Source organism: Trichosurus vulpecula, chromosome 2, assembly GCF_011100635.1.
Source record: "Trichosurus vulpecula isolate mTriVul1 chromosome 2, mTriVul1.pri, whole genome shotgun sequence".
Lineage (NCBI taxonomy): Eukaryota > Metazoa > Chordata > Mammalia > Diprotodontia > Phalangeridae > Trichosurus > Trichosurus vulpecula.
Genome location: NC_050574.1, coordinates 221,689,177 through 221,709,733, shown reverse-complemented (window position 1 = coordinate 221,709,733; position 20,557 = coordinate 221,689,177). Strand labels below are relative to the sequence as shown.

The 20,557-nt window shown below is 41.7% G+C and overlaps 1 protein-coding gene across 1 annotated transcript in view; it reads left to right on the top strand.

Annotated features, from left to right (window-relative positions):
• Nucleotides 1-599: 599 nt before the first annotated feature.
• STK39 (serine/threonine kinase 39) overlaps nt 600-20,557 on the top strand; it is a 318,732-nt gene continuing 298,774 nt past the window's right edge. Inside the window, exon 1 of the mRNA XM_036747781.1 lies at nt 600-808. Within this exon, the coding sequence (XP_036603676.1) occupies nt 613-808 (196 nt within the window). The 5' untranslated portion in view covers nt 600-612. The remainder of the gene's footprint in view (nt 809-20,557) is intronic.

The window sequence follows — 20,557 nt, the reverse complement described above, 5'->3', positions numbered from 1 at the left end:
TCTCCCAGCTAATGCAAATGACCCAGCAGCCCTCCCTCTCTTGGCTCTTTGGGGGCACGGGCGGGTGGTGCTGCCAGACCAGCGGCAGCAGCCTCCGCAGCCAGCCGCAGCGGGAGCGGGTGTGAGCGGGTAGCGGCCACCGCCTCCTCCTCGTTCTTCCTCCATCTCCTCCCTCCCTCCTTCGCTTCTTCCCCCCTCCATCTCCCACTCCTCCTCCTCCCTCCTCTCCTCCTCGCCCCTCCTCCTCCATCTCTCCCCCCTCCTTATCCTCCCCTCCCCCCTCCCTCCTCCCCTCCCCCCTCCCTCATCTCCTCCCTCCTCTTCACTCTCCCCCTCCCTCCTCTCCTCCCTCCTCCCTCCTCCCCCGGCGTGCTCAGCTCTCGGCTCGGCCCGGCTCCCCTCCCCTTGTGGCTGGCCCTGGCAGGCAGGCAGGCAGGCGGCAGGCGGCGGGCAGGCGGCAGGCAAGGGAGGGAGGGAGTGCGCGAGCCCGGGTGAAAGGTGTCGGCCGGGAAGGAAGGGAAGTTAGGAGTAGCAAGAAGGTCGTTGGCTGCTCGGGGCGCCTCTTCCCTCCCCCCCACCCCACCCCCCACCCCCTTTTTCTCCAGCAGCATCATGGCGGAGCCCGGCGACTCTCCGGTCCACGTCCAGCCCCAGCAAGCAGCCCCGGTGGCGACGGCGACGGCCGCGGCTACGGCAGCCCCGGTTCCGGCGGCGGCGGCGGTGGCGGCGGCTGCCGGGGCGGCCTCGGCGGCCCAGGCCATCGGCTGGCCCATCTGCAGGGACGCGTATGAGCTGCAGGAGGTGATCGGTCAGTGCTGCTGCCGGGCTCGCCCGACCCCGGGGCCGGGAGGGAGGCTGGCCGGGTGGGTGGGGTGAGTGCCAGGGAGGGAAGGGATGCATGCATGCATGCACTCCCCGAGGACGAGAAGGGCGAGGGGGCGGCGGGGAGCCGGCTTTCGCGGCCTACCGGCTTTTCCCCCCCGCACCCTGTGGGAGCTTCTTGGTGCAGGAGGATGGTCTGTGGGAGCGCTTGAGCGCGGCGGATGTGACTCGCACTGCAGACGAGCCGCAGAGTGCAAACTTTTATCTCCTGGGTCCCTGGCAGCCGGGGAGGAGTGAAGAAGGGACCGGTTTCCTCCTTCTCCTCCTCCGGTTCCTCTAGGAAAGCGAGAAGCCCCTTCCAGATGTTCGAGGCGGGGGGTGTGTGTATGGGGGGGGGGTCGCATGCATGCAGCTGTTTCTGCATCTGCTCTTCCTTGGCTCCCCTCCACCCCTTCTCACTCGCGTACGCTTTGGGGACTCGTAACTCTTGCGGCTGTGAATGCTCTCTCCTCCTTCCAGGGCCTTTTAACCTTACGATCTGGGCTTGGGTTTATCTCTGGGGTCTGGGGCAGGGTCGGGGAGAAAGGAACCCTCCCCTGGACCCCGGTTTGTATTTGCCTGCATCGTTAGGGTGGTGGGTTGTGGGGTTGGGTGGGGTGGGTGGAGGAGATGCTTATTATCTGGATGTGACGCCGGCCGGCCGGCGCTCTCTCTCTCTCTCTCTCTCTCTCTCTCTCTCTCTCTCTCTCTCTGTCTCTCTCTCTGTCTCTCTCTCGTACCTCCCCATCCCCCCTCCCCAGTCCCCCACTGCGCGTCTTTGGGAAGCCCCCTGTGCCAAGCGCGCCTCCCCGTGCCGGGCGTTGCGCCTTCCCCAGGATGGGGGCGCGGTGCCCGTGCGCGCTGATGCTGCTGTCCTCGCTCGCTGGTCCAGCGCTGGGTTGCGAGCAGTGAAACCTTAGTCCACCCGCCTGCGATCGCCTCCCGGCCTCTGGGGGGGCCTCTGAGTCCGCTCACCAACACGACAGTAGCTTGCATTTTTAAAAACCTGGGAAAGTTCCACGCTGAGGCCGGATATGACCTCTCTCGGGCCGCTAACGTGAAGGGCCAGGTTGATTTAAGCTCGGGCTGGTGGTTTTTCTCCTTGAGGCTGGCTTGCTGAGAGTCTGAAACCCAAGAAGGGAAACCTCCTAGGTGGCCAGGGGTGCGCTCGTTCTGCATTCCCCACCGGCTCTCCCCACCTAGGTTTGTGGCCAGATTCAGCTCAGTGGTCGTGAGGGTATTTGAACAGGGTGATGAAGTTTCAGAATTTTTCTATTAAAATTTTTTGACACCCTTACTTTTTCTTAGTCTCCCTTTTTTACAGCTTTGTTCCAACTTTGGGAACTTTTATCACCTGTGTAAATGTACACTATTTAGGGTTTGGGAAAGTGGGTACCTTATAGAGCCAACAAATCTAGGGGTAGAAGAGGGAAATAAATTCTTGGTGGGTCTTCAGTGCACTCTTGTGGAGTAACTACAGACAGGAATGTTTTTGAGGGGGTACAGGTTCTTGACTGTGTAGGTATAGATGCTTGTGGTATGGAAACTCCATCAATGTAGGTCAGCAACATCTGGGCACTGAGCAGCTAAATGTCACACAGCCAGTTTTTCAGAAGCAGGATTAAAACTCAGGTCTTCCTTATTCTTAGAGGGGATCCTTTATTCACCGTCCCATGTTGTGCTAAAAAAGACTTCCATAGTTGAGATGTATCTGTAGATCTTGATAATCCCTGTTTCTGCCCCTTTCTCTGTCTCTTCTCTCTTCTCTTCTCTTCTCTTCTCTTCTCTTCTCTTCTCTTCTCTTCTCTTCTCTTCTCTTCTCTTCTCTTCTCTTCTCTTCTCTTCTCTTCTCTTCTCTTCTCTTCTCTTCTCTTCTCTTCTCTTCTCTTCTCTTCTCTTCTCTTCTCTTCTCAGAATAAATGGTGGGTCCCAAATGAAGCTGTAGAAATGATCCCAAGGGTTTGAAACTCAAGAGCAGGTCTTTGAAATCTCATAGTTATTATGAGTCTGGAACAGAGACTTTCTAAGGATTAGTCCATCTCCCCCAAGCTAGTTTTGAATAATTAAGAAAAAGACTCGTTGGCCCTGTCATAGTGTTATTTGGACATTTTTTAGTTGGTTCCTGTTGTGGCTTTAATGCTTTTTTTTCATGGTCTGTACAAAAAGAAATCGCTAGTATTAGGCTTGTTATTTCATTAGGGTTAATTTACAGCCCATATATTTAAAAAATGAATGCTTATTTGAATTGATAATTGTGAACCATTAGAAAAATTTTTGCCTTTTCCATCAAAATAATTTAAATGATTTAAATTAAAATTAAAGTGGTTGTTTCTCTTTGCGATAACATTGTTGACTATTAGTTGGCCTCTTTAACGAAAAATCATCCATTTTCTTGAGAAAGTTTGTAAGAGAAGCTTGTTTAATATCTTGCCCTGGGTTTCTGCCCAACCGCACCCATTGCCCTATTTTGTTCATGGTGCCAATTTGTTATTTCTTTTTAGTTGGATGTTCGTGATGAATGGACAAACTATAAAGTGTCACTGTGGCAGCTATGTCATTGCAAATTAAATAGGTGGATCTGGGTTTTGCAGGGGATTAATATTTATAGAGTTTCACTGTAAACCCATTTCCACCAAGCCTTAAGAATAAGCCCTTTTTTAAGCTAAACATTACATGTTAAAGTTAGTAGTACAAACACTGAACCAGTTTCAATGAGAATTCCAGTTTTAAAGTCTTTGGCTCTGGAACTACCATACAGCAGGTGTCATATATCACTCTCCAGCAGTATAAACCATGACCAGCAGGAGGCCCAGAAATGCCTATTTGGGTAGGAGAAGTGACATGTAATTGTGTTTTAACTTTCCACAGAATACTTTTTCCTCTAGTACCTTCTCTGCAGAGGTTTGAGTTTCAGGCATAGGAGAGAATTGTTTTACTGAAAATCCAAACAACCCAAGTTCAGTGGTTTGGCTTTTTTTTTCCCCCCTCAAATAAAATGGAAGGTTTTGTTAGTCTAAAAATAAACTTCTTTTATTGACCTTGTCATCCTTGTAGTTGTATGAGATCAGAGAGAAAATAGTTACATTCTATGGCTTTATCATCTTCACAGGTTATTGCAAGCTAAAACTCTACCTGAAGTAAATTGAGGGGTTATGCCAGGGAGAGGTTAAAAATATGAGATTTTTTTCTCCAGCTGTCAGTATGTTAGTCACGGCATATTTAAAATATTTCTATAACTAGACATTTCATATACAAATATATGTAGGTGAAGGAAATTTCTGTTTCTTTCATACTCTTCCCTTCACTTGTTTTCATAAACACTAAAAAAAAAGTTTTATAAAACAGTATTCTAATTTAATCATCTTTGATTTGAAAAACTGAAAATAATAAGGGAATCCCAAAACCTTTGACTAATACCTGTGTCCTAGAATATGCTTCCTGTTGGTATCCTGCGAATCCTGTCTGCTTATAATTGGTCTCTTGTTTTCAATATTTTCAGTTAAATAAATGCTTGTTGAATTAAATGAGTTTCCTTTTGTGATTTCCTGAAATACAGTGTCAGAGTCTTCTTGATGAATTTTGTGAATACCAATAATTTAAATTTTTTTTTCTCCTTGCTTCCCAGTTGCATTGCCACTTTCGTCTTCGTTGCTTCCAGATATTTTCTTGAGTTACATAATTTTCCAGGATTTCCTTTCTGCTTGCATATTTCCTTTTCCCTATTTTATCCTCTAGTTTAAATAATTCCACTTTTAATCGGATCTATTGCTTATCCTTGCCATGTATGTTTCTAAACTCAATGAGTCTAGAAATCATCATCCTGTGATTATGTAGGCATACATAATTTAAAATTTCATCTTCGATATATCTTCTATTATTTCTTTAACTTGTTCATTATGTTTGCTAATCACTTTCTGGTATTTTATAGAACATTTTAGGTTTTTTTTCCTCTGATTCTGTTCTTCATTCTAGAATTTTTGCCTTGGCCTCTTTTAATCCATAATATTTTGATGTTGGAACATTTTTTGGCTTCTTTAGTTCTTTGAGGGATTTAAAAAATTTTCTTTTAAGGATTTCTAGTAATTTTTCTTCTTTTTGACATTTATTTTGCAGTTTTTGAAAGAGATGTCAAAGTAGATTTCATTGTGACCCCTCACTGTCTCCTCCCAGAAATCTTTTTATTCAGCGATCTAGAGCTGGAAAGTATCTCAGAGGCCACAACTGCTTCATCTTACAGTTGATACTGAGGCTTGGGGAAGTTAAATGAAGGTCACCCAGGTAGTGAAGCATCAGAGGTAGGATTTGAACGTGGTTTCTCTGACTTGGAACCAGTGGCCTTTCTACTGTATGATGGAATTTTATAACTCCAGTTAATTTAAAGTTTTGAGTTTAAAATATTTTCATTGGATTGCATAATTGGAAATTCGAATCAGTTAATTAAAGCAGCAGTTGTAGCTTTTTCTGTTTTTTTTCTCTTAGTTACCAAATGGATCATTTACCTAAAGTGTTTTATTTTGTTGAGTTTGTTTTTTGCAGGATGCAGAACACTTACTGGCAGGCCTGCCTTTCCAGTAGTTTTGTTCTTGATTTCTAAGCATCACTGTCCTCTTGTCCTTGATGATGAGTCAGGACCACATAAAAGGTAGCTCATTGCTCCAGTAGTATTAGTCAAGGCCATATGTACATATATTCCTTTGTAACTGTGTAGGTGCCATCTGTGTGTATACATGTGTATGTGTGTGTATGTGTGTATGTATACAGGCATATAATTCTTGATTTCTAGAATTCCTAATACGAGGTGATAATAAGATCTTTGGATTCTCCTTGGCCTGCTTTCCAGATTGGACAGATGACTATTAAGATAGATTTTTTTTTCCCCTTTTCCACATCCTGGTTAATGAAGATAGGTGGCCATGTTACAAAGGCTTATTACCTAATCGGGATACTTTTAATGGTTCCATTCTAGAAAAGAATCATTGTAGTCTAAGGAGTTTCTACTTTGCCCAGCACCTTTGAGGTGTCCCCAGTGTGCATAAAACTTCCAAGGGAACTGTGGAAGCTGCTTTGGGAAGCATTAGGAAGGCAGTGGCAGTGGAGTGGATTTCTGGACACTCAATGTGACAAAGCTTTGGTCACATCTGAGAGACGGCATCTCATTGATCTGTATGTAGGCTCTGACTTAGAATCCTTTAGATCTTGATCTTAGTTTTATTATTAAGGTGGGGTTTTTAATCCTAATAGTAAAAGGCTTGAAAGAATTGACTAGGGTACAATATAGTGTTCATAAGTCTTTCTATCTAAATTTTTATCTAAATTCTTTTTAATCTAAATTTTTTTTAAGTTTTTATTTTGTTTTGTTTTGTTTTTTGGGCAGGGCAATTGGTTGGTTAAGTGATTAGCCCAAGGTCACACAGCTAGTACATGTGTCAAGTGTACGAGGCCAGATTTGAACTCAGGTCCTCCTGACTCCAGGGCTGGTGCTCTACTCACTGCACCACCTAGCTGCCCCTAACTAAATTTTTTAAAGCCAAGAAAAACATATACTGAAATAATTTTTATAGGTGCAGTTGATACTACAGTGGGGAAAGCCTGTGGCTAATGGGAAAATTAAACCACAGATCTATTCTATTCCTACTTTATGCATTTGATTTATGCACCGATTTGCCTCTTAGCTCTGATTATTTTCCCCTCTGGCTATTTTCTATTAGTGTTAAATTTTTGATAGTATTTGAAACAGGAACTAGACTGTACTCTGGAATGTGTCCTAATCTTACTTATTTGTTGGATAATGCTATACAAAGCTTTGGAATTGCAGAATCTCAGAGTTGGAAGGGATTTCAGAGGACATCAGAGGCATGTGTCCGACACATCCCTAGACTAAAGTGACCTCTACAATGTTCCCAATAAGTGGTTACCCAGACTTTGCTTAAAGACCTCAAGTGAGGAGAGGGAATCTCACTACCTTAGAGGCACTCTTGCATAGTTCTGCTTATTAGGTCATTTTTCCTGAAATCAAGCCTAAAAATTGACTCCTTTCAGTGTTTACTCATTACTTCTAGTTCCCCTCTTAAGGGACAGAGCGGAATGTATCTTCTACATGACAGCCTTTGAAATACTTGAGCCAGGTATCATGTTTTCTTCTAAATCTTCTCTTCTCTACAATAAATATCCCCAGTTTTCTTCAATTGATCCTCATGTTAAATAAGACAAAGAAAGCCTGGATAGTCTGTGAATTTAAGGCCCTTTCACTATCCGCGTTATCTGTCTGAAGACACACTCCAGCTTATCAATGTCCTGTGGAAAAATGGAGTGCCAAGAAGTGAATGTGGTATTCCAGATGTTCTTTGATTAGGGCAGAATACAGCATGTGTACTATCACTCTCATTTCAGATACTTGTTTCCCTAATGCAGTCCACGATTGCTTTAGCTTTTTTTTGGCTGCCCATAATACATGCTCGCTGATTGATTGGCTTCCCTATCACACTGTTGATATATTGAACTTGTGGTCTACAATGCTCCCTAGAGCTTTACCAGATGAACTGTCACCTAGCTACCTCTGCCCCTTGTTATGCTTGTGAAGGTGAGGAGTTTCTTCCTCCAAAAATGAGGAGTTTGGACTAAATGATCTCCGAGGGCCTATCCAGCTTTCATTCTATGATCCTATGAAAATGTATAAAGTTTTATTTCCTTTGAATACATAGTTTATCCAAAATTCTTTCCATATTCTATATACTATTTTATATTGAAGGAAACCATATTTATTTGAGAGAATGTTTGTACCACTGTTTTTTAGTACAAGTTTGGCTCTGGTTGTGCTCTCGCTTATACAAATCATTTTGAGAAACCTTTAGGTCTGAGCTCTAAGGTAAATGTGGTGCAGGGACCTGGACCGGAGGACCATGAGACGCTTTTAGGGAGTCTGTGAGGTCAAGACTATTTTATAATAATAAGACATTTTAATTTCTAGTAAAGTAAATATTGATCCATATAACTCAACCCTATAAACCCACTTAAAAGCTCTTTGGTGGGTCCTTAATAATTTTTATGAGTTGTAAAGGGGTCTGGAGACCAAAAAGTTTGAGAACTACTGCTTTAGGTAAAGCAGTGTTGGCACTTCTTTTCCAATGCATGATTTAGTTTGGTATGCAGATGCATTTATCATCATCACTATTATTATTGACAAGAACAAGATAACAATAGTAATAGCTAACATTTTTATAATGCTTTAAAGTTTAAAGCACTTTGTACAATTTGACCTTCATAACAACCCTGTGAGGTAAGGGCTAGTAGACTTATTCTTATAATGTGCCGTTGGAGTTGCATGGTTGGCAGCTTTAAAATATGAAAAAGGTTAGGTTGTCTCTGCAATGTTACTGGCAACAATGATTCCTTGTGTGATGTAGTGGTAAGGACACTAGTCTCAAGGAATCTTGGTTTGTATTTTGGTTCTGACACTTTGTGACCTTGACCAATTCACTTTTTCCTCTTCGAACCCATTCTCTCTCTAAGTGAGGATATATTTGCATTATTCTCCTCATAGGATTATTGGGAAGAAAGCTCTTTGTAAGCCTTAATATGCAGTAAAAAGGTTGTAGCATTGTCCTGTTGTCCAGAGATAGAATTATCAGAGGATCTGCCTCTAGTTGAAAAAGAGATTCATTGCCAGCAAGACTGCCCATGGGGCGATGATTATTTTCAGCCATAGTAACTCACAAAAACTATCAACAAAGGCAAAGAGGAGTTGTGATGTGCACTGGTGGACCCTTTACCTATACTGATGGAAGGAGAGATCATTGAAATACCCTTACTAGGAAAGGTCTTTTTCGAACTTTGGACTCTTCATCATTTTGGGGCAGGATATCAGCCTGTGTGTGGTAAGGGAATAGAATGGCTTCCTGTCAGGAAAGAGCAAAATGAGAAGAGAGATTACTGCTGTGGTTTCCTCCTCTTCTCTGCTAGCACCTGGGTGGAGAGTCAGAGAATCTAGGAAGCAGCTTAGTGCTGCTTGGTGCTTAGAGTGCTGGACTTGAGGGAGGTAGACCTGAGTTCAAATGCTGCATGAGACACTAGCAGACACTCACTCTGGGTGAGTCACTTAACTTTTGTTAACCTCGGTTTCCTCACCTATAAAATAGAGATAATGATAACAAATTAATACTATATGCAAAGTGTTTTTCAGATCTGGAAGAGCTATATGAATGTTAGTTATTATTATCCTATTCACTGCAGAACTGGATGACAATTGAGAAAGAGGCCATGAGGAAGCTGAGCAAGCCTGGAATTTGAACCCATGTCCTCAAACTCCACCCACCTCTCTTTCTTTGCTTTGGGTTGGAAGGGGCTGTGGAACCTCAGGCAGTTTGAGCTGTTGCTTGCGTTTGTTGTCAGTGGCCTGTTCCACAAGTGCTGAGCCTAACTTTCACAAGGGCTGCTGTAGAGGAGTGAACATCCTCTTCTAAAAAAGGATGTAGCAGCCGCCTGCCAGGACTGCAGTTTTCTTCTACCTCCGAGTTCACCCTGTGCAGGTTGCCGTGTTGGCAGGAAGTGTAGCTGACTGTCAGAGAGCTAGGAGGGAGGCCAGAGAAATTTGCTTTTAGGTAAAAGTCATCTTGCAGACCAGAAGGGCCTTCTCCCCTGAAGGGGAACGTTGCTTGATTTAAAAAAAAAATTGTCCTGCTGGTTCTACAGACCCGTATTGTTAATGATGGTGCTTATTTAGGGCTTTTCAGCCAATCAGCTCAAAGAGCTTTGCAGAAATTAGCTCATTAATCCCCACAAAGCCAGGGTAAGCAATTCTAGTGTTTTCTGCCTTCCTGAGTCCTGTAGGTAGGTGCTCTGAGGTGGGGCCAGATAAATTTCTCTCTCTTTTAAATGAGGGGGTTGGATTGATCCACTTTGAGGTCTTCTCCAGCTCCAATATTCTGTGTCATGTGAATCCAGAAAGGGAGTTTTCTGAGGTCAAAGCAAGCAGACGTACAGTTTAAGAAAAGGATGAAGTCCACACTTCTAGGATCTTTTTCTTTGGATCTCTTGAGTCAAGAGATCAAGTCAGAACATCCTCTGTTTTCTTTGCTGCTTTAACTTTTTCTTTAGTAGTTTACCCTTCCAAGTTTTTTGAGTGGGGGGGAGGGGTGGTTTGGGGGAGGTCTAGGTAGTTGGAGTGGCAGCACTGTTTTACTTAATACTGGACTTTTTTCTAAATACATTTTTTAGAAGTCAGGATGGGAGAGAAATTGGAATATAGGAAGAATAAGCAGAATCTGTGGCAAGCTGGGTTTCAGAGGTCATTTTGATGGTGGGAATTCTTGATTAAAAATACAAGATATTGAGGAAAATATTGGCCTGCTGTTTACTGGACCACAGATTTGGTTCTCTTTTTTAGTCATCAAAATTCAGAGATGTTTAACTTCCCTATAGTATCTTCTATGGGAGAATACTGGTTTTCTTCTACTGGAAAGAGAAATTTTCACATCATTAAATGAATTGATTTAGTTTGTTTCAGTGCCCAGATAGTTATGTTTAAGGCATAGCATTATGACAGTTTTTCAAAAATGATTTTCTGATTTCTCTTTAAAATCTGATCTTTGATGCTGGGGCAGGGTGGGGCATGTAAGACTTCATTATACTTTATTAGAGAAGCATCACAGGATGTAATGTAATTGAGGAACTTTGGAAAGTTTGGAAGTGTTTCTAAAAGTATAGACCAGCAGGATTTTTATTTCTAGAATTGATTGACTTGTTTCCTTAGACTGTAGGGAGCCATTTAAAATTTTTGAGCAAGGAAGTGACAGTCATTCAACGAGTATTTGTTACATGCATCCCTGATGCCATTGTGATATATAAAATGAGTAGTATCGCACAGAGAGTAATTGTGAGGCTTATGGTGTTCCAAGCCGGATTCAACAGCTGACAAACAAATGAGGAACTTTGATGTTATTAGAAAAATGTATGCTAGAAAAAAAGAAGATAGGCTGGTCACGTGGTGAGGATGAGATTTGACTAGTGGTTGACAGGCTGAGTGCTCCCATGGTATTTTCAATGTCAGAAGATAGCAAGGAAGGCTTTCGGAGCTCTGGGTTGACTTCTGGAAGATCATGCACAAGAAGTGTACAGGGCGGGCAGACTTGGCTAGGCTGCCGTTTTTTATTACTAGAGGGAATATCCAAATTGGTGTGATCATAGATCCATCTGAGGATATACTGGAACTTTAGGAACAAAAAATAAAAATAGTCCAATAGCTTCCATTCTTACCTTCTCGAGGATCTTACATCTTAACATGATCAGAGTTCTACATTAAGAATGCTGATCTAGCGGTATTGTTTTGCTTAGACTGGAGAAGGGAAGGACCAGAGGAAGAGAGAGAAGATAAGAGATTGGACTATGGTACCATCATTGGGTACAAAAAAGAGGGAATGGATTGGAGAGATAATTTGGAGCTAGAAACATTAGGACTCAGTGGTAGATAGAATTCTTCTTTAAGTTTGAGTTGTACTAGATGGCCATGGAGGTTTCTCCGCCATACCTGCAGTTCTGTGATGATGTTCCAGCTCAGCATCTTGTAAACCCTATGTGAGGATACAGAGGTATATTACAAGTCTCTTCTCACTAGCCATCTGCTGAGTTGAGACTACTAAAACTTTATTTCAGGAAGATTTTTGGGTATTAAAAAACTAATAGAAATAAAATCTTAAAAGTATTACATTTTACTTCATATTGTGGGATTACATAAACTATAATTTGGGATGATTGGTCTTTAAAAGGCTTAGAAGCCCTGACAGTTGTTATATATATTGGCACTTCTAAATAAGTGAGAACAGTATTGCAAAATGGATATAGAGAAGGGTGGGCTTTGGAGTCAGGAAGACAAGTCCTCTTTCTTATTCATCTTGGCTGTGTGACTCTGGGCAAGTCACTTCTCAGTGCCCCCATATCTTTCTTAGAGTAATAAAATTGCAGAATTGTTGCCAGTTAGCATTGGTGGAAGGGATTTCCTTTTCAGGAACTATATATGCCAATAAAATCAGAGGCTGACCAAAAATAAAAAAAAAATAAAAAAAACCAAACCCCAAACAAAACTTTTTTTTTTTTTTTTGCCAGGTTAATGCCTAGTGGAAAAGATTTTGCACCCTAAGGACTACCTTTCCATCTGCTGTGCCGCTGAAGCTGGTCTCCACTAATTAGAATTTGAGACCCTTGAGAGCAGAGATCGTCTTGCTTCTCTGTTTTGTATCTGTAGTGCTTTGCACAATGCTTAGACCATATTTCTTAATCTTTTCCATTCCATCTATTAGATATTATTAATTTATTTTTTTCCCAGGTGAAACATTAATTTTTGTGGCTGCCATGTTTCTAACCTTTAGTCTTTGCAGAAAGCCAATTGGGGTTAAGTTACATATTACTATTAAAAATAATTTGCCTGAAAAGTGGAGATGACAGATAGAGTTGGTATTGGTTAATTTTGCCATGTAAGTGGCAGATCTTTATTGGGATTATTTTAGAGGCTAAGATCATTGGAATACTCTATTACCTTTTAGGATTCTTAGTTAAGGTTGAAATATTTGAAGAAGCTAGGTATTTTCCCGAGTTGATTTCATAATGGTTACTATTAAAGGCGGTGGTGAGGAACATTCTGGTTATAAGACCAAGGCTTGAAAAAAGGTGTTTAGCATAGGATGGGAGAGGTAGCTTCTGTAACTTGTGTTTTCTGGATCTGTTTCTTGTTAATCTGCCTTGTGTAACTCTGGCCTCAGCCCATGTTGCTTGAGCAGGCCCTTTCAATTATAGGTTAAAATTCTATCCTTACTTTGATAAAATCTGGGGGACCTAAGTGATGGGAGGCATAGTATACTGTGGTCAAAGAATTTTGCAATACAAAGGGGACTTTAGAGGTCATTGCTGGCTCCTTCTTAGATTATAAGCTTCTTGAGGGCAGGGACTGTCTTGTTCTTTTTGTATCCCCAGAGCTTAGCACAGTTGATTGATTGAAGGATTGTTTAGACCGATTTGTGTCTAGGGAGGCTATGCTTTGTCCCTAAGATCTCACAGTTAGACCCAGAGCCACGCCTAAAACACAGATCTCCTGATTCCTAGCCTAGTGTTCCTCCTGTTTTGCCAAACTTCCTTTCTACCAGTGGAAAGGAAGAGCAATAAAGCTAGCAGGTGGGATATGGTCTACTGACCTCAATGAATTTTATAATTACTGTTTTAGTAGAATCAATGTGTGTGTCTGCCTGGGGACAATTCCCATACAGGTGTAATAATAATACTCTATATTTATATAACACTTTTCTCAAGAAATATTAACAATATTTTGGAGGTTTTTTTAACCTTTTACAGTAACTCTTTGTGGAAAGCTGACCATTGAGAAGAATTGCTTTCTCAACTCAGTAAAAATTGAGTGGGAAAATGAATTACAAGTAGTAGACTTCCCTCCCAGCCACCCCCAGCAGACTGCACCACTAGCCATTTGCCAGGACCAAGACCTGTGTGCTTAGGTATTCTTGAGTTTGTTCACAGAGTTGTCTTTAACAATTTTTACCACTCACCTTATCGGCCCAGGCTCCCACAGTAGTGCTTAAATTATGTCACTTAATGGTGGAAGCAACCTGCAGACCCACTACACTTCTGAATGCTAGAATCCGATTAAAATGCAATTGGGATTAAATATTTAACAAAGTAAATAAAGGCACTAGAAGGTGAATAATGTTAATAGGTGACTTTCTGAGTCACTGTTGTTGTGCTTGTCCTTCCTTTTCGAAGAGGATTGTGACATCAGGGAAATGGTGACGTGACTTGTAGTTGACTTTGATTTGAGTGAGGGAAGTCACTGTACAGCCACCAGGGATCCCTATGTTGGTTTCAAGGTTTGAGTTTGACACCAGTGACTTATAACATGATATGCTACCTTGGCCTACTCACTGTTACCAATTTATCTATCAACACAGCTAGTAAGAATCAGAGGTGGGATCTGAACCCAGGAATTTCTGACTTTGTCAGATGCTTTCTTCACTGTACCTTGATGCTTCTCCAGATCACCACTGTCTGACCCAAATTATGTAAAACTAACAGTCCTGAAATCTTGAAGACTTGTGTGGGTCCTGGGATACATTTGAATAAAAATGTAGTTGCCTTGAAGGATTTCTTAAGTAGCTATGGTTAGTCCCTTGATTAATGAATATTGCGGCCTCTAATGCTGCTACAAAGCCTTTCTGTTGGGTTAGTTGGAATAACTGGTTTTAATTCTTTTCCCCTAGTGCAGGGGTGGGGAGCCTGCAGCCTCAGGCCACTTGAAGACCCAAAGGACCACATGTGGCCTCAAGGCTTGGGATTCCCCACCCTGTGTTTGATGGTTGACATTATGCTGATTTTAGGATTGTAGAAGTCCAGCAGGCCAGGGGAACCCAACTATAAAAACATTTCTTTCAGTATGGTCTGCATTGGGAATCTGGTCAGTTCATGTTTTAAGAAGAACGCTGATCCCCTGTGTGTATTGAAAGTGGACACCTTTGATGACGTGAGGGGATCGTTTTGAAGTGTATGTTTTTTTTAATCTCTCCAGTTGAGCTTTCATCTCTCCCTGGGAATGTTTGTTTTTGTTTTGTAAGTGCTTGTGATTTCCATGAAGAACAAAACAATGTGCTCCCTCCACATTCCCCAGAAAAGTCAATAGCAATATTCTAAAAACTTAGGAAAACATTGCATTTTCTTAAAAGGATCATGGCAGAGCACTACAGGGATTACTCTGGCCTGTGACCAGGCAAGGACTCGCTGTCCCAGTGGTAGGAAAAACTCTATATAGAGTCCTGGGATTTCTTCTCCATAGGAAATGGAAACCCTGAGGGACCAGAGTCATCTCAGTTTTTATCCCATCCTTTACCCTGACAGGGAACATCTATCTTGGTAATGTTTTTTGGTGAGGGAAACCACGCCCCCCCCCCCCCCAAAAAAAAAAACCAACAAAACCGAAAAGAAACAGTTGCTCCTCTAGGGAAGTTTTTAAATTAATTACTGTCAGAGGCAGTCACAGCAGTGTTTGTTGAAATCACTGAAAGATTGGACTTAAATTCCTGCCCTTTCCAAGAGTCATTGGCTTAAAGCAGAGATAGAAACATATATATTTTTTCTTTTTAAAATTAATTTTTGTTATGTAATCCTTCCCACAAGCATCCAGAGGACTAATGAGATAGTCCCTTTTGGGGAAGGAGTTGGCAGTTCCAGCTTTGCAGGATTTGGGACAAAAGCATAAGATCTCGCTATGGCATGAAGTTTGGGGGCAATGAGAGAGAAGATAGAGACTGTTGGAGGAAGCCTGATAGGGAGCAGTGACCAGAGGGAAAGCGTGGCAGTGAACTTAGCCTTTGACAAAGCCTTCATTTAGAGGGTGCAAAAGCTCCTCGGTCATCAAGCCTAAAACCAATTATATGTGTGGGTTTATTCTCCAAAGTGTATCCCAATTTGTATATGTCTGGAGGAGTATACAAAAAAGCTCCTCTGAGGGCCATGTGCTCTCCAACCCTGACGAAAGTAATACAGTTTGGTCTTTTTGATCATTGAAGATTGTGAATTATATATACATATATATGTGTGTCTGTATGTGTGTGTGTGTGTGTGTGTGTGTGTGTGTGTATAATATATATATATATATATACACATATATATGTACATATAAAATTGATTACTCAAGGGGGCCTCAGAGTGTCTAGTTAAACTCTCTTGACTGATTTTGCAAAGGAGGGATATGAGAATCCAGAATCTTAGAGTTGGAAGAGACCTCAAAAAGTGATGATCTCATCCAGCTCATGTCCTAGTCAAGAGTCTCTTCTACCACGTGTAGAAAGAAACTGACTCTGGGAGGTCAGAGATGTTGTTTAGTTGTTACAGTCATGTTGACTCTTTGTAACCCCGTTTGGGGTTTTCTTGGCAAAGATACTGGAGTGGTTTGCCATTTCTTTTTCAGCTCATTTTACAGATGAAGAAATTGAGGCAAATAGGGTTAAGTGACTTGCCCAGGGTCACACTGCTGGTCAGATTTGAACTCAGATCCTAGGCCTGGAACTCTATCCACTTTCCCACCTAGCTGCCTGGGTTCATATCTTGCTTACTACCTATGGGTCAAATTGGGAGCCTCCCTGGGCCTAAGTTTCCTTATCAGTGAAATGAGGAGATTGGACTAGATGGCCTCTCCAGGCCCTGCCAGATCAGAATCAGTAGCCCTCTGGAGGCAGTCCATTATATTTTTGGAAACATGTAATTATTAGGAATGCTTTGCTTAGATTGAACTGAAGTCTTATTTTCTGTAGGAGAATCTGCCATAGATCCTGGTGGACCCAGGCAAAATTTTCCTTATACATGATAATCCTTTGAGTATGTGAAGAATTGTTTATAGACTTGAAGGATTTGGGATTTTGTCAGTGCCTGTACTCTTCCCCTTGGCACAGACGACAGTCCCTCCAATTTAGGAATAGGTCTTTGAGAGTTGCTTTGGCCAAATGTTTTATTACGTTGTGACCAGGTTGGTGGCTAGTCCCCAGATATCCCTCATACACACTGTCTGTCTGTCTGTCTGTCTGTCTCTCTCTCTCTCTCTCTCACATCACTGTTTGGTACTCAAAACCTTTCCAGCATGGTTAATTGCCCAGAGTTCACTTATACTCTCCAAATCAAAGTGAAGTATCTGATCAGGACTTAGTAGGCAGGCTTTATAGACCGTAGAAAACACACACACACACTCTCACTCTCTCTCTCTCTCTCTCTCTCTCTCTCTCTCTCTCTCTCTCACACACACACACACACACACACACACACACACACACACACACACACACTCACACTCTCTCTCTCTCTCTGTCTCTTACTGTTTTGGCCCTTCTTTTTCGAAGAGAACCATGACATCAGGGAAATGATGACATGACTTGCAGTTGACTGTGATTTGAATGAGGGAGGACCTCTCTCTCTTACACACACTGGTAGGTACTATGGAAAAAACACATCTGGATTCAGGGAATCTGGGTTCAGATCTTGCCTTTCACACATATTGCCTTTGTGATCTTCAGTGACTCACAACCTCCTTGAGTGTAAGTCTCCTTAATTTGGGGGCTGGATTAGATTGTCTCTAAAGTCCCTGTCAGCTCTAGATTTATGAATATATCCTAAGAAATGTGTATAGGACTACAGCCATATCGATACCTATATTTACATGCATACATCTGCACATCTGTATGTGTATATATACACCTATAGATTGTAGAGTATATGTGTATAGATACATAGACCTGTATAGAGATACAGATTTATTTGGTGTACGTACACACACACACACACACACGCACGCACGCACGCACGCACGCACGCACGCACGCACACGCTCATACATACATATCCTTCAAAGAGCAGTGACTTTGGAATCAGGGGACAGGGATCAAACCTGCTTTTTTCTGTCACTTAAGTGCCCTTGGCCTCAGGATCCTTATTTGTAAAATGAGGCTGGTATATTAGATGGCCTTTCAGGCCCTTTCTGGCTTTAAATCTGTGATTTTAGAACTGCTAAGGATCAAACTTAAGGTGCTGTTGTGGTAGAGATTTATATAGACACAGGAAAAATGAAAATGACTGCTTTATGAAAAAAGAAAGTTTTTGGTGGAGGAAATAGTATAGATAGGGAGATTAAATTAATTTGGTTTGGGATTATTTGGGAACAGTCTTCTCTTTAGCATTGCTTATGTGAATGGTTGTGTTCCAAGGACTGGAGCTGTGTAATCCTCCTGTTCACACCCTCTACACCCTCCACCCTCCACTTGCCTCCTCCATCGACTGTTTTATATTTTTGGAGTCCTAATTGCAGTGCCTGACCTTAAACCAGTGTCATTACAGAAAAAAAATTATAATGTTTTAACTTTCTTAACTATTTGGGAGATTGGAAGAAGTATAGGAGAAGGGGACAAATAAATAATGAAACACATCTTCCTCTTCTTGGTAGAATCAGCCAACCAACTAACAAGCATTTATTAAGCACTTACCTTATTCTAGGCAGTGTTAAGAGCTAGGATAAAATGTGCCCCCCACCCTCCCAGAGCAAAAACAATATCTGTTTCTAACGGATTTATATTTTAATGAAGGAGACAGTGGTATTAATAAATAGATACTTGCAAGATAAATTAGCCTTAGGGGGAAAGGCACTAGTATGGGGTGGGGAGCAGTCCATGAAAAACCTCCTGGAGGAGATAGCCCCTGACCTGAGTCTTAAAGGAAGGCAGAGATTCTGAGAGGTAGAGGTTAGGACATGCATTGGAGGACAACCACTGAAAAGTGGGATGGAAGATTGATTTTTGTGGAGAATTTGCAGGAAAATGATCACTTCTGGCTGCTGCATCGTCATTTGTCAGATATGGTTACTGTGTCAGTTGGTTTTGCTTAAGTTTTTCAGTGCGACACAAGAAAAGTGTTGGGGTGTGTGTGTGTGTGTGTGTGTGTGAGAGAGAGAGAGAGACAGAGAGAGAGAGAGAGAGAGAGAGAGAGAGACAGAGAGAGAGAGAGAGAGAGAGAGAGAAAGAGAGAGAGAAGAGAGAAAATGTGCTGTAGAAAAAGGAATTACTAAAAAAGGATAGAGGGATGTTTTGAATCTCTTAGCTGTGGTTTCTTGATTAGGAGATCATCTTTTTCTGTCATTCAGGTGTATAGATATATCTTTGTCAGAGGCAGTGGTGGTGGTTGCAGTGGATAGAGTGCCGGGCCTGGAGTCAGATAGACCTGAGTTCAAATCCTGCTTGAGACATGTAATAGCTGTGTGACCCTGGGCAAGTCATTTAGCCCTCTTTGGTCTTAGTTTCCTCATCTGTAAAGTGAGCTGGAAAAGGAAATGGCAAACCACTCCAGTTTCTTTGCCAAGAGAGCCCCAAATGGGGTCACAAAGAGTCAGGTATGACTGAAATGACTGAATAACAACACCATTGTCAAAGCTAAGTAAAATCAGTTTTTGGTAGAAGCATTAAACATTTTTTGTTTTGTCCCTTAATAGGTTTTGGGAAATGGAATGTTTTCTGTCTGTGGGGACCCTGATTCTTGTTTTTGGAAAAATTAGGGTGTATTATAGGTAAGATAAGATGAAAAACTAAGCTAAAATAATTCCTTTTTTTTTTTGATAGTGGTGTTTCTCAGATTCTTAGGTTACTTCTCAGGGCCCCTTGAAAATAGCTAATTAAGGGTGATACAAGTAGTGTATGTATTTGACTAAACATTAGTTTTAAATATTTAGCAGTGTGACTGATCTTCAGGTGATAAAGGTGACAAGTAGTGAATTAGTATTTTCCTGCTAATAGTTTTTATGACATTAAAAAGGTAATTATTTTGAAAAGTGAAATTATTTTCAAGTGTGCATAGTAGAACAAAAGTTTAATAACCTCTTTGAACTTCTTAGAAGAAAAGAGTTTACAACACTAGGGACAGAGATTTTATGAATTGTAACTATAAAAGAATCTTTTTGTTGAACAGATAAACCAGAGCTTCCATGTCCAAGTAGCTCTTGCAGCCTTTGAGAAGTCACCTTGGGAAGGTACGCTTTATCTCCATTGAGAGTGCTTTGGGTTAAATTATTTTTGAGCTCCATATTTGGAGTTGTCATCAGAACTTATGGCATGTTCTTTTGAATTTCCCCAGTGGTGGCAAATATTTGAATCTTGGTGGTGGTGGTGGTGGTGGTGGTGGTGGTGGTGGTGGTGTGGCAGGTGGTGGAAATAGTCCAAAGTCATTTGAGGCTAATACTTATGAATGAGGTGGTTGATCGAACTGGGTAAATCCTAATTTGTTACTTTTGTCTTTTGGTTTTATATATACCTGATACATTTGACTATTATTATTAAGTAGACACATCATCAGTCTCATTAATTTTTGTCTTGCTACAATAAAGGAATAAATGACTTTCTTGTGTAGCTTATGAATTGGATTTTAATTCAGTCTCCTCTACCACCACCCTGCCAAGAAAAAAATAAAAGTTCTAATAGAATATTGAGCAGTTTCAGTATAAATGAAATGACTGTATTACCTCCCAAAGCGATCGACTACTTAGATGGAGACTAAGTCATTTGGATATACAAGTACTGATGTGTTTGTTAGGGGGAGAAAAAACAGACTCAGGTATATGCAGTAGGCCTTAGTATAGGATCATAAGCAGAGTGTTTTACTACTTGACTGTGATGATGATAATGTCTGTATATCATAATGTGATCTTCAGAACTGTTTTTTAAAGTAATTGAGATGAGAAGAGAGTATCAGCTGCAGTGCCATAACATGTCTAGAACTGAAATGACCATTTTTTTTTTCTCAATTCTGTCCCAGTTTTCAAAATCTCGTCAGTAAGATGATTCCTTTTCCTGTCAGTTGTACTTGTAGTCATCTTTGATTCCTTCCTCTCCCTTCTCACAAACATCTAACCCATGGTCAAGTTCTTTTCATGAGCCCCGATAGTGTCCAGGTCCTCCTTTTTATCACCTGCCTGACTCTTGCAGAAGCTTCCTTGCCGCTCTCCCAGATTGTGGCTGCCTGCCCTAGTTCTACTGCCAGATTAGCTTTCCTCATATGTAAGTCTGGTCATGCTACCTATTACTTTAAAACCTTCTGTGGCTCCCCATTGCTGCTTAGCATTTTCAAGGCTGTCCAGCTTGTTAGCTTTTCTTTTGTAAAACATAGTGCCCAGAACTGACCA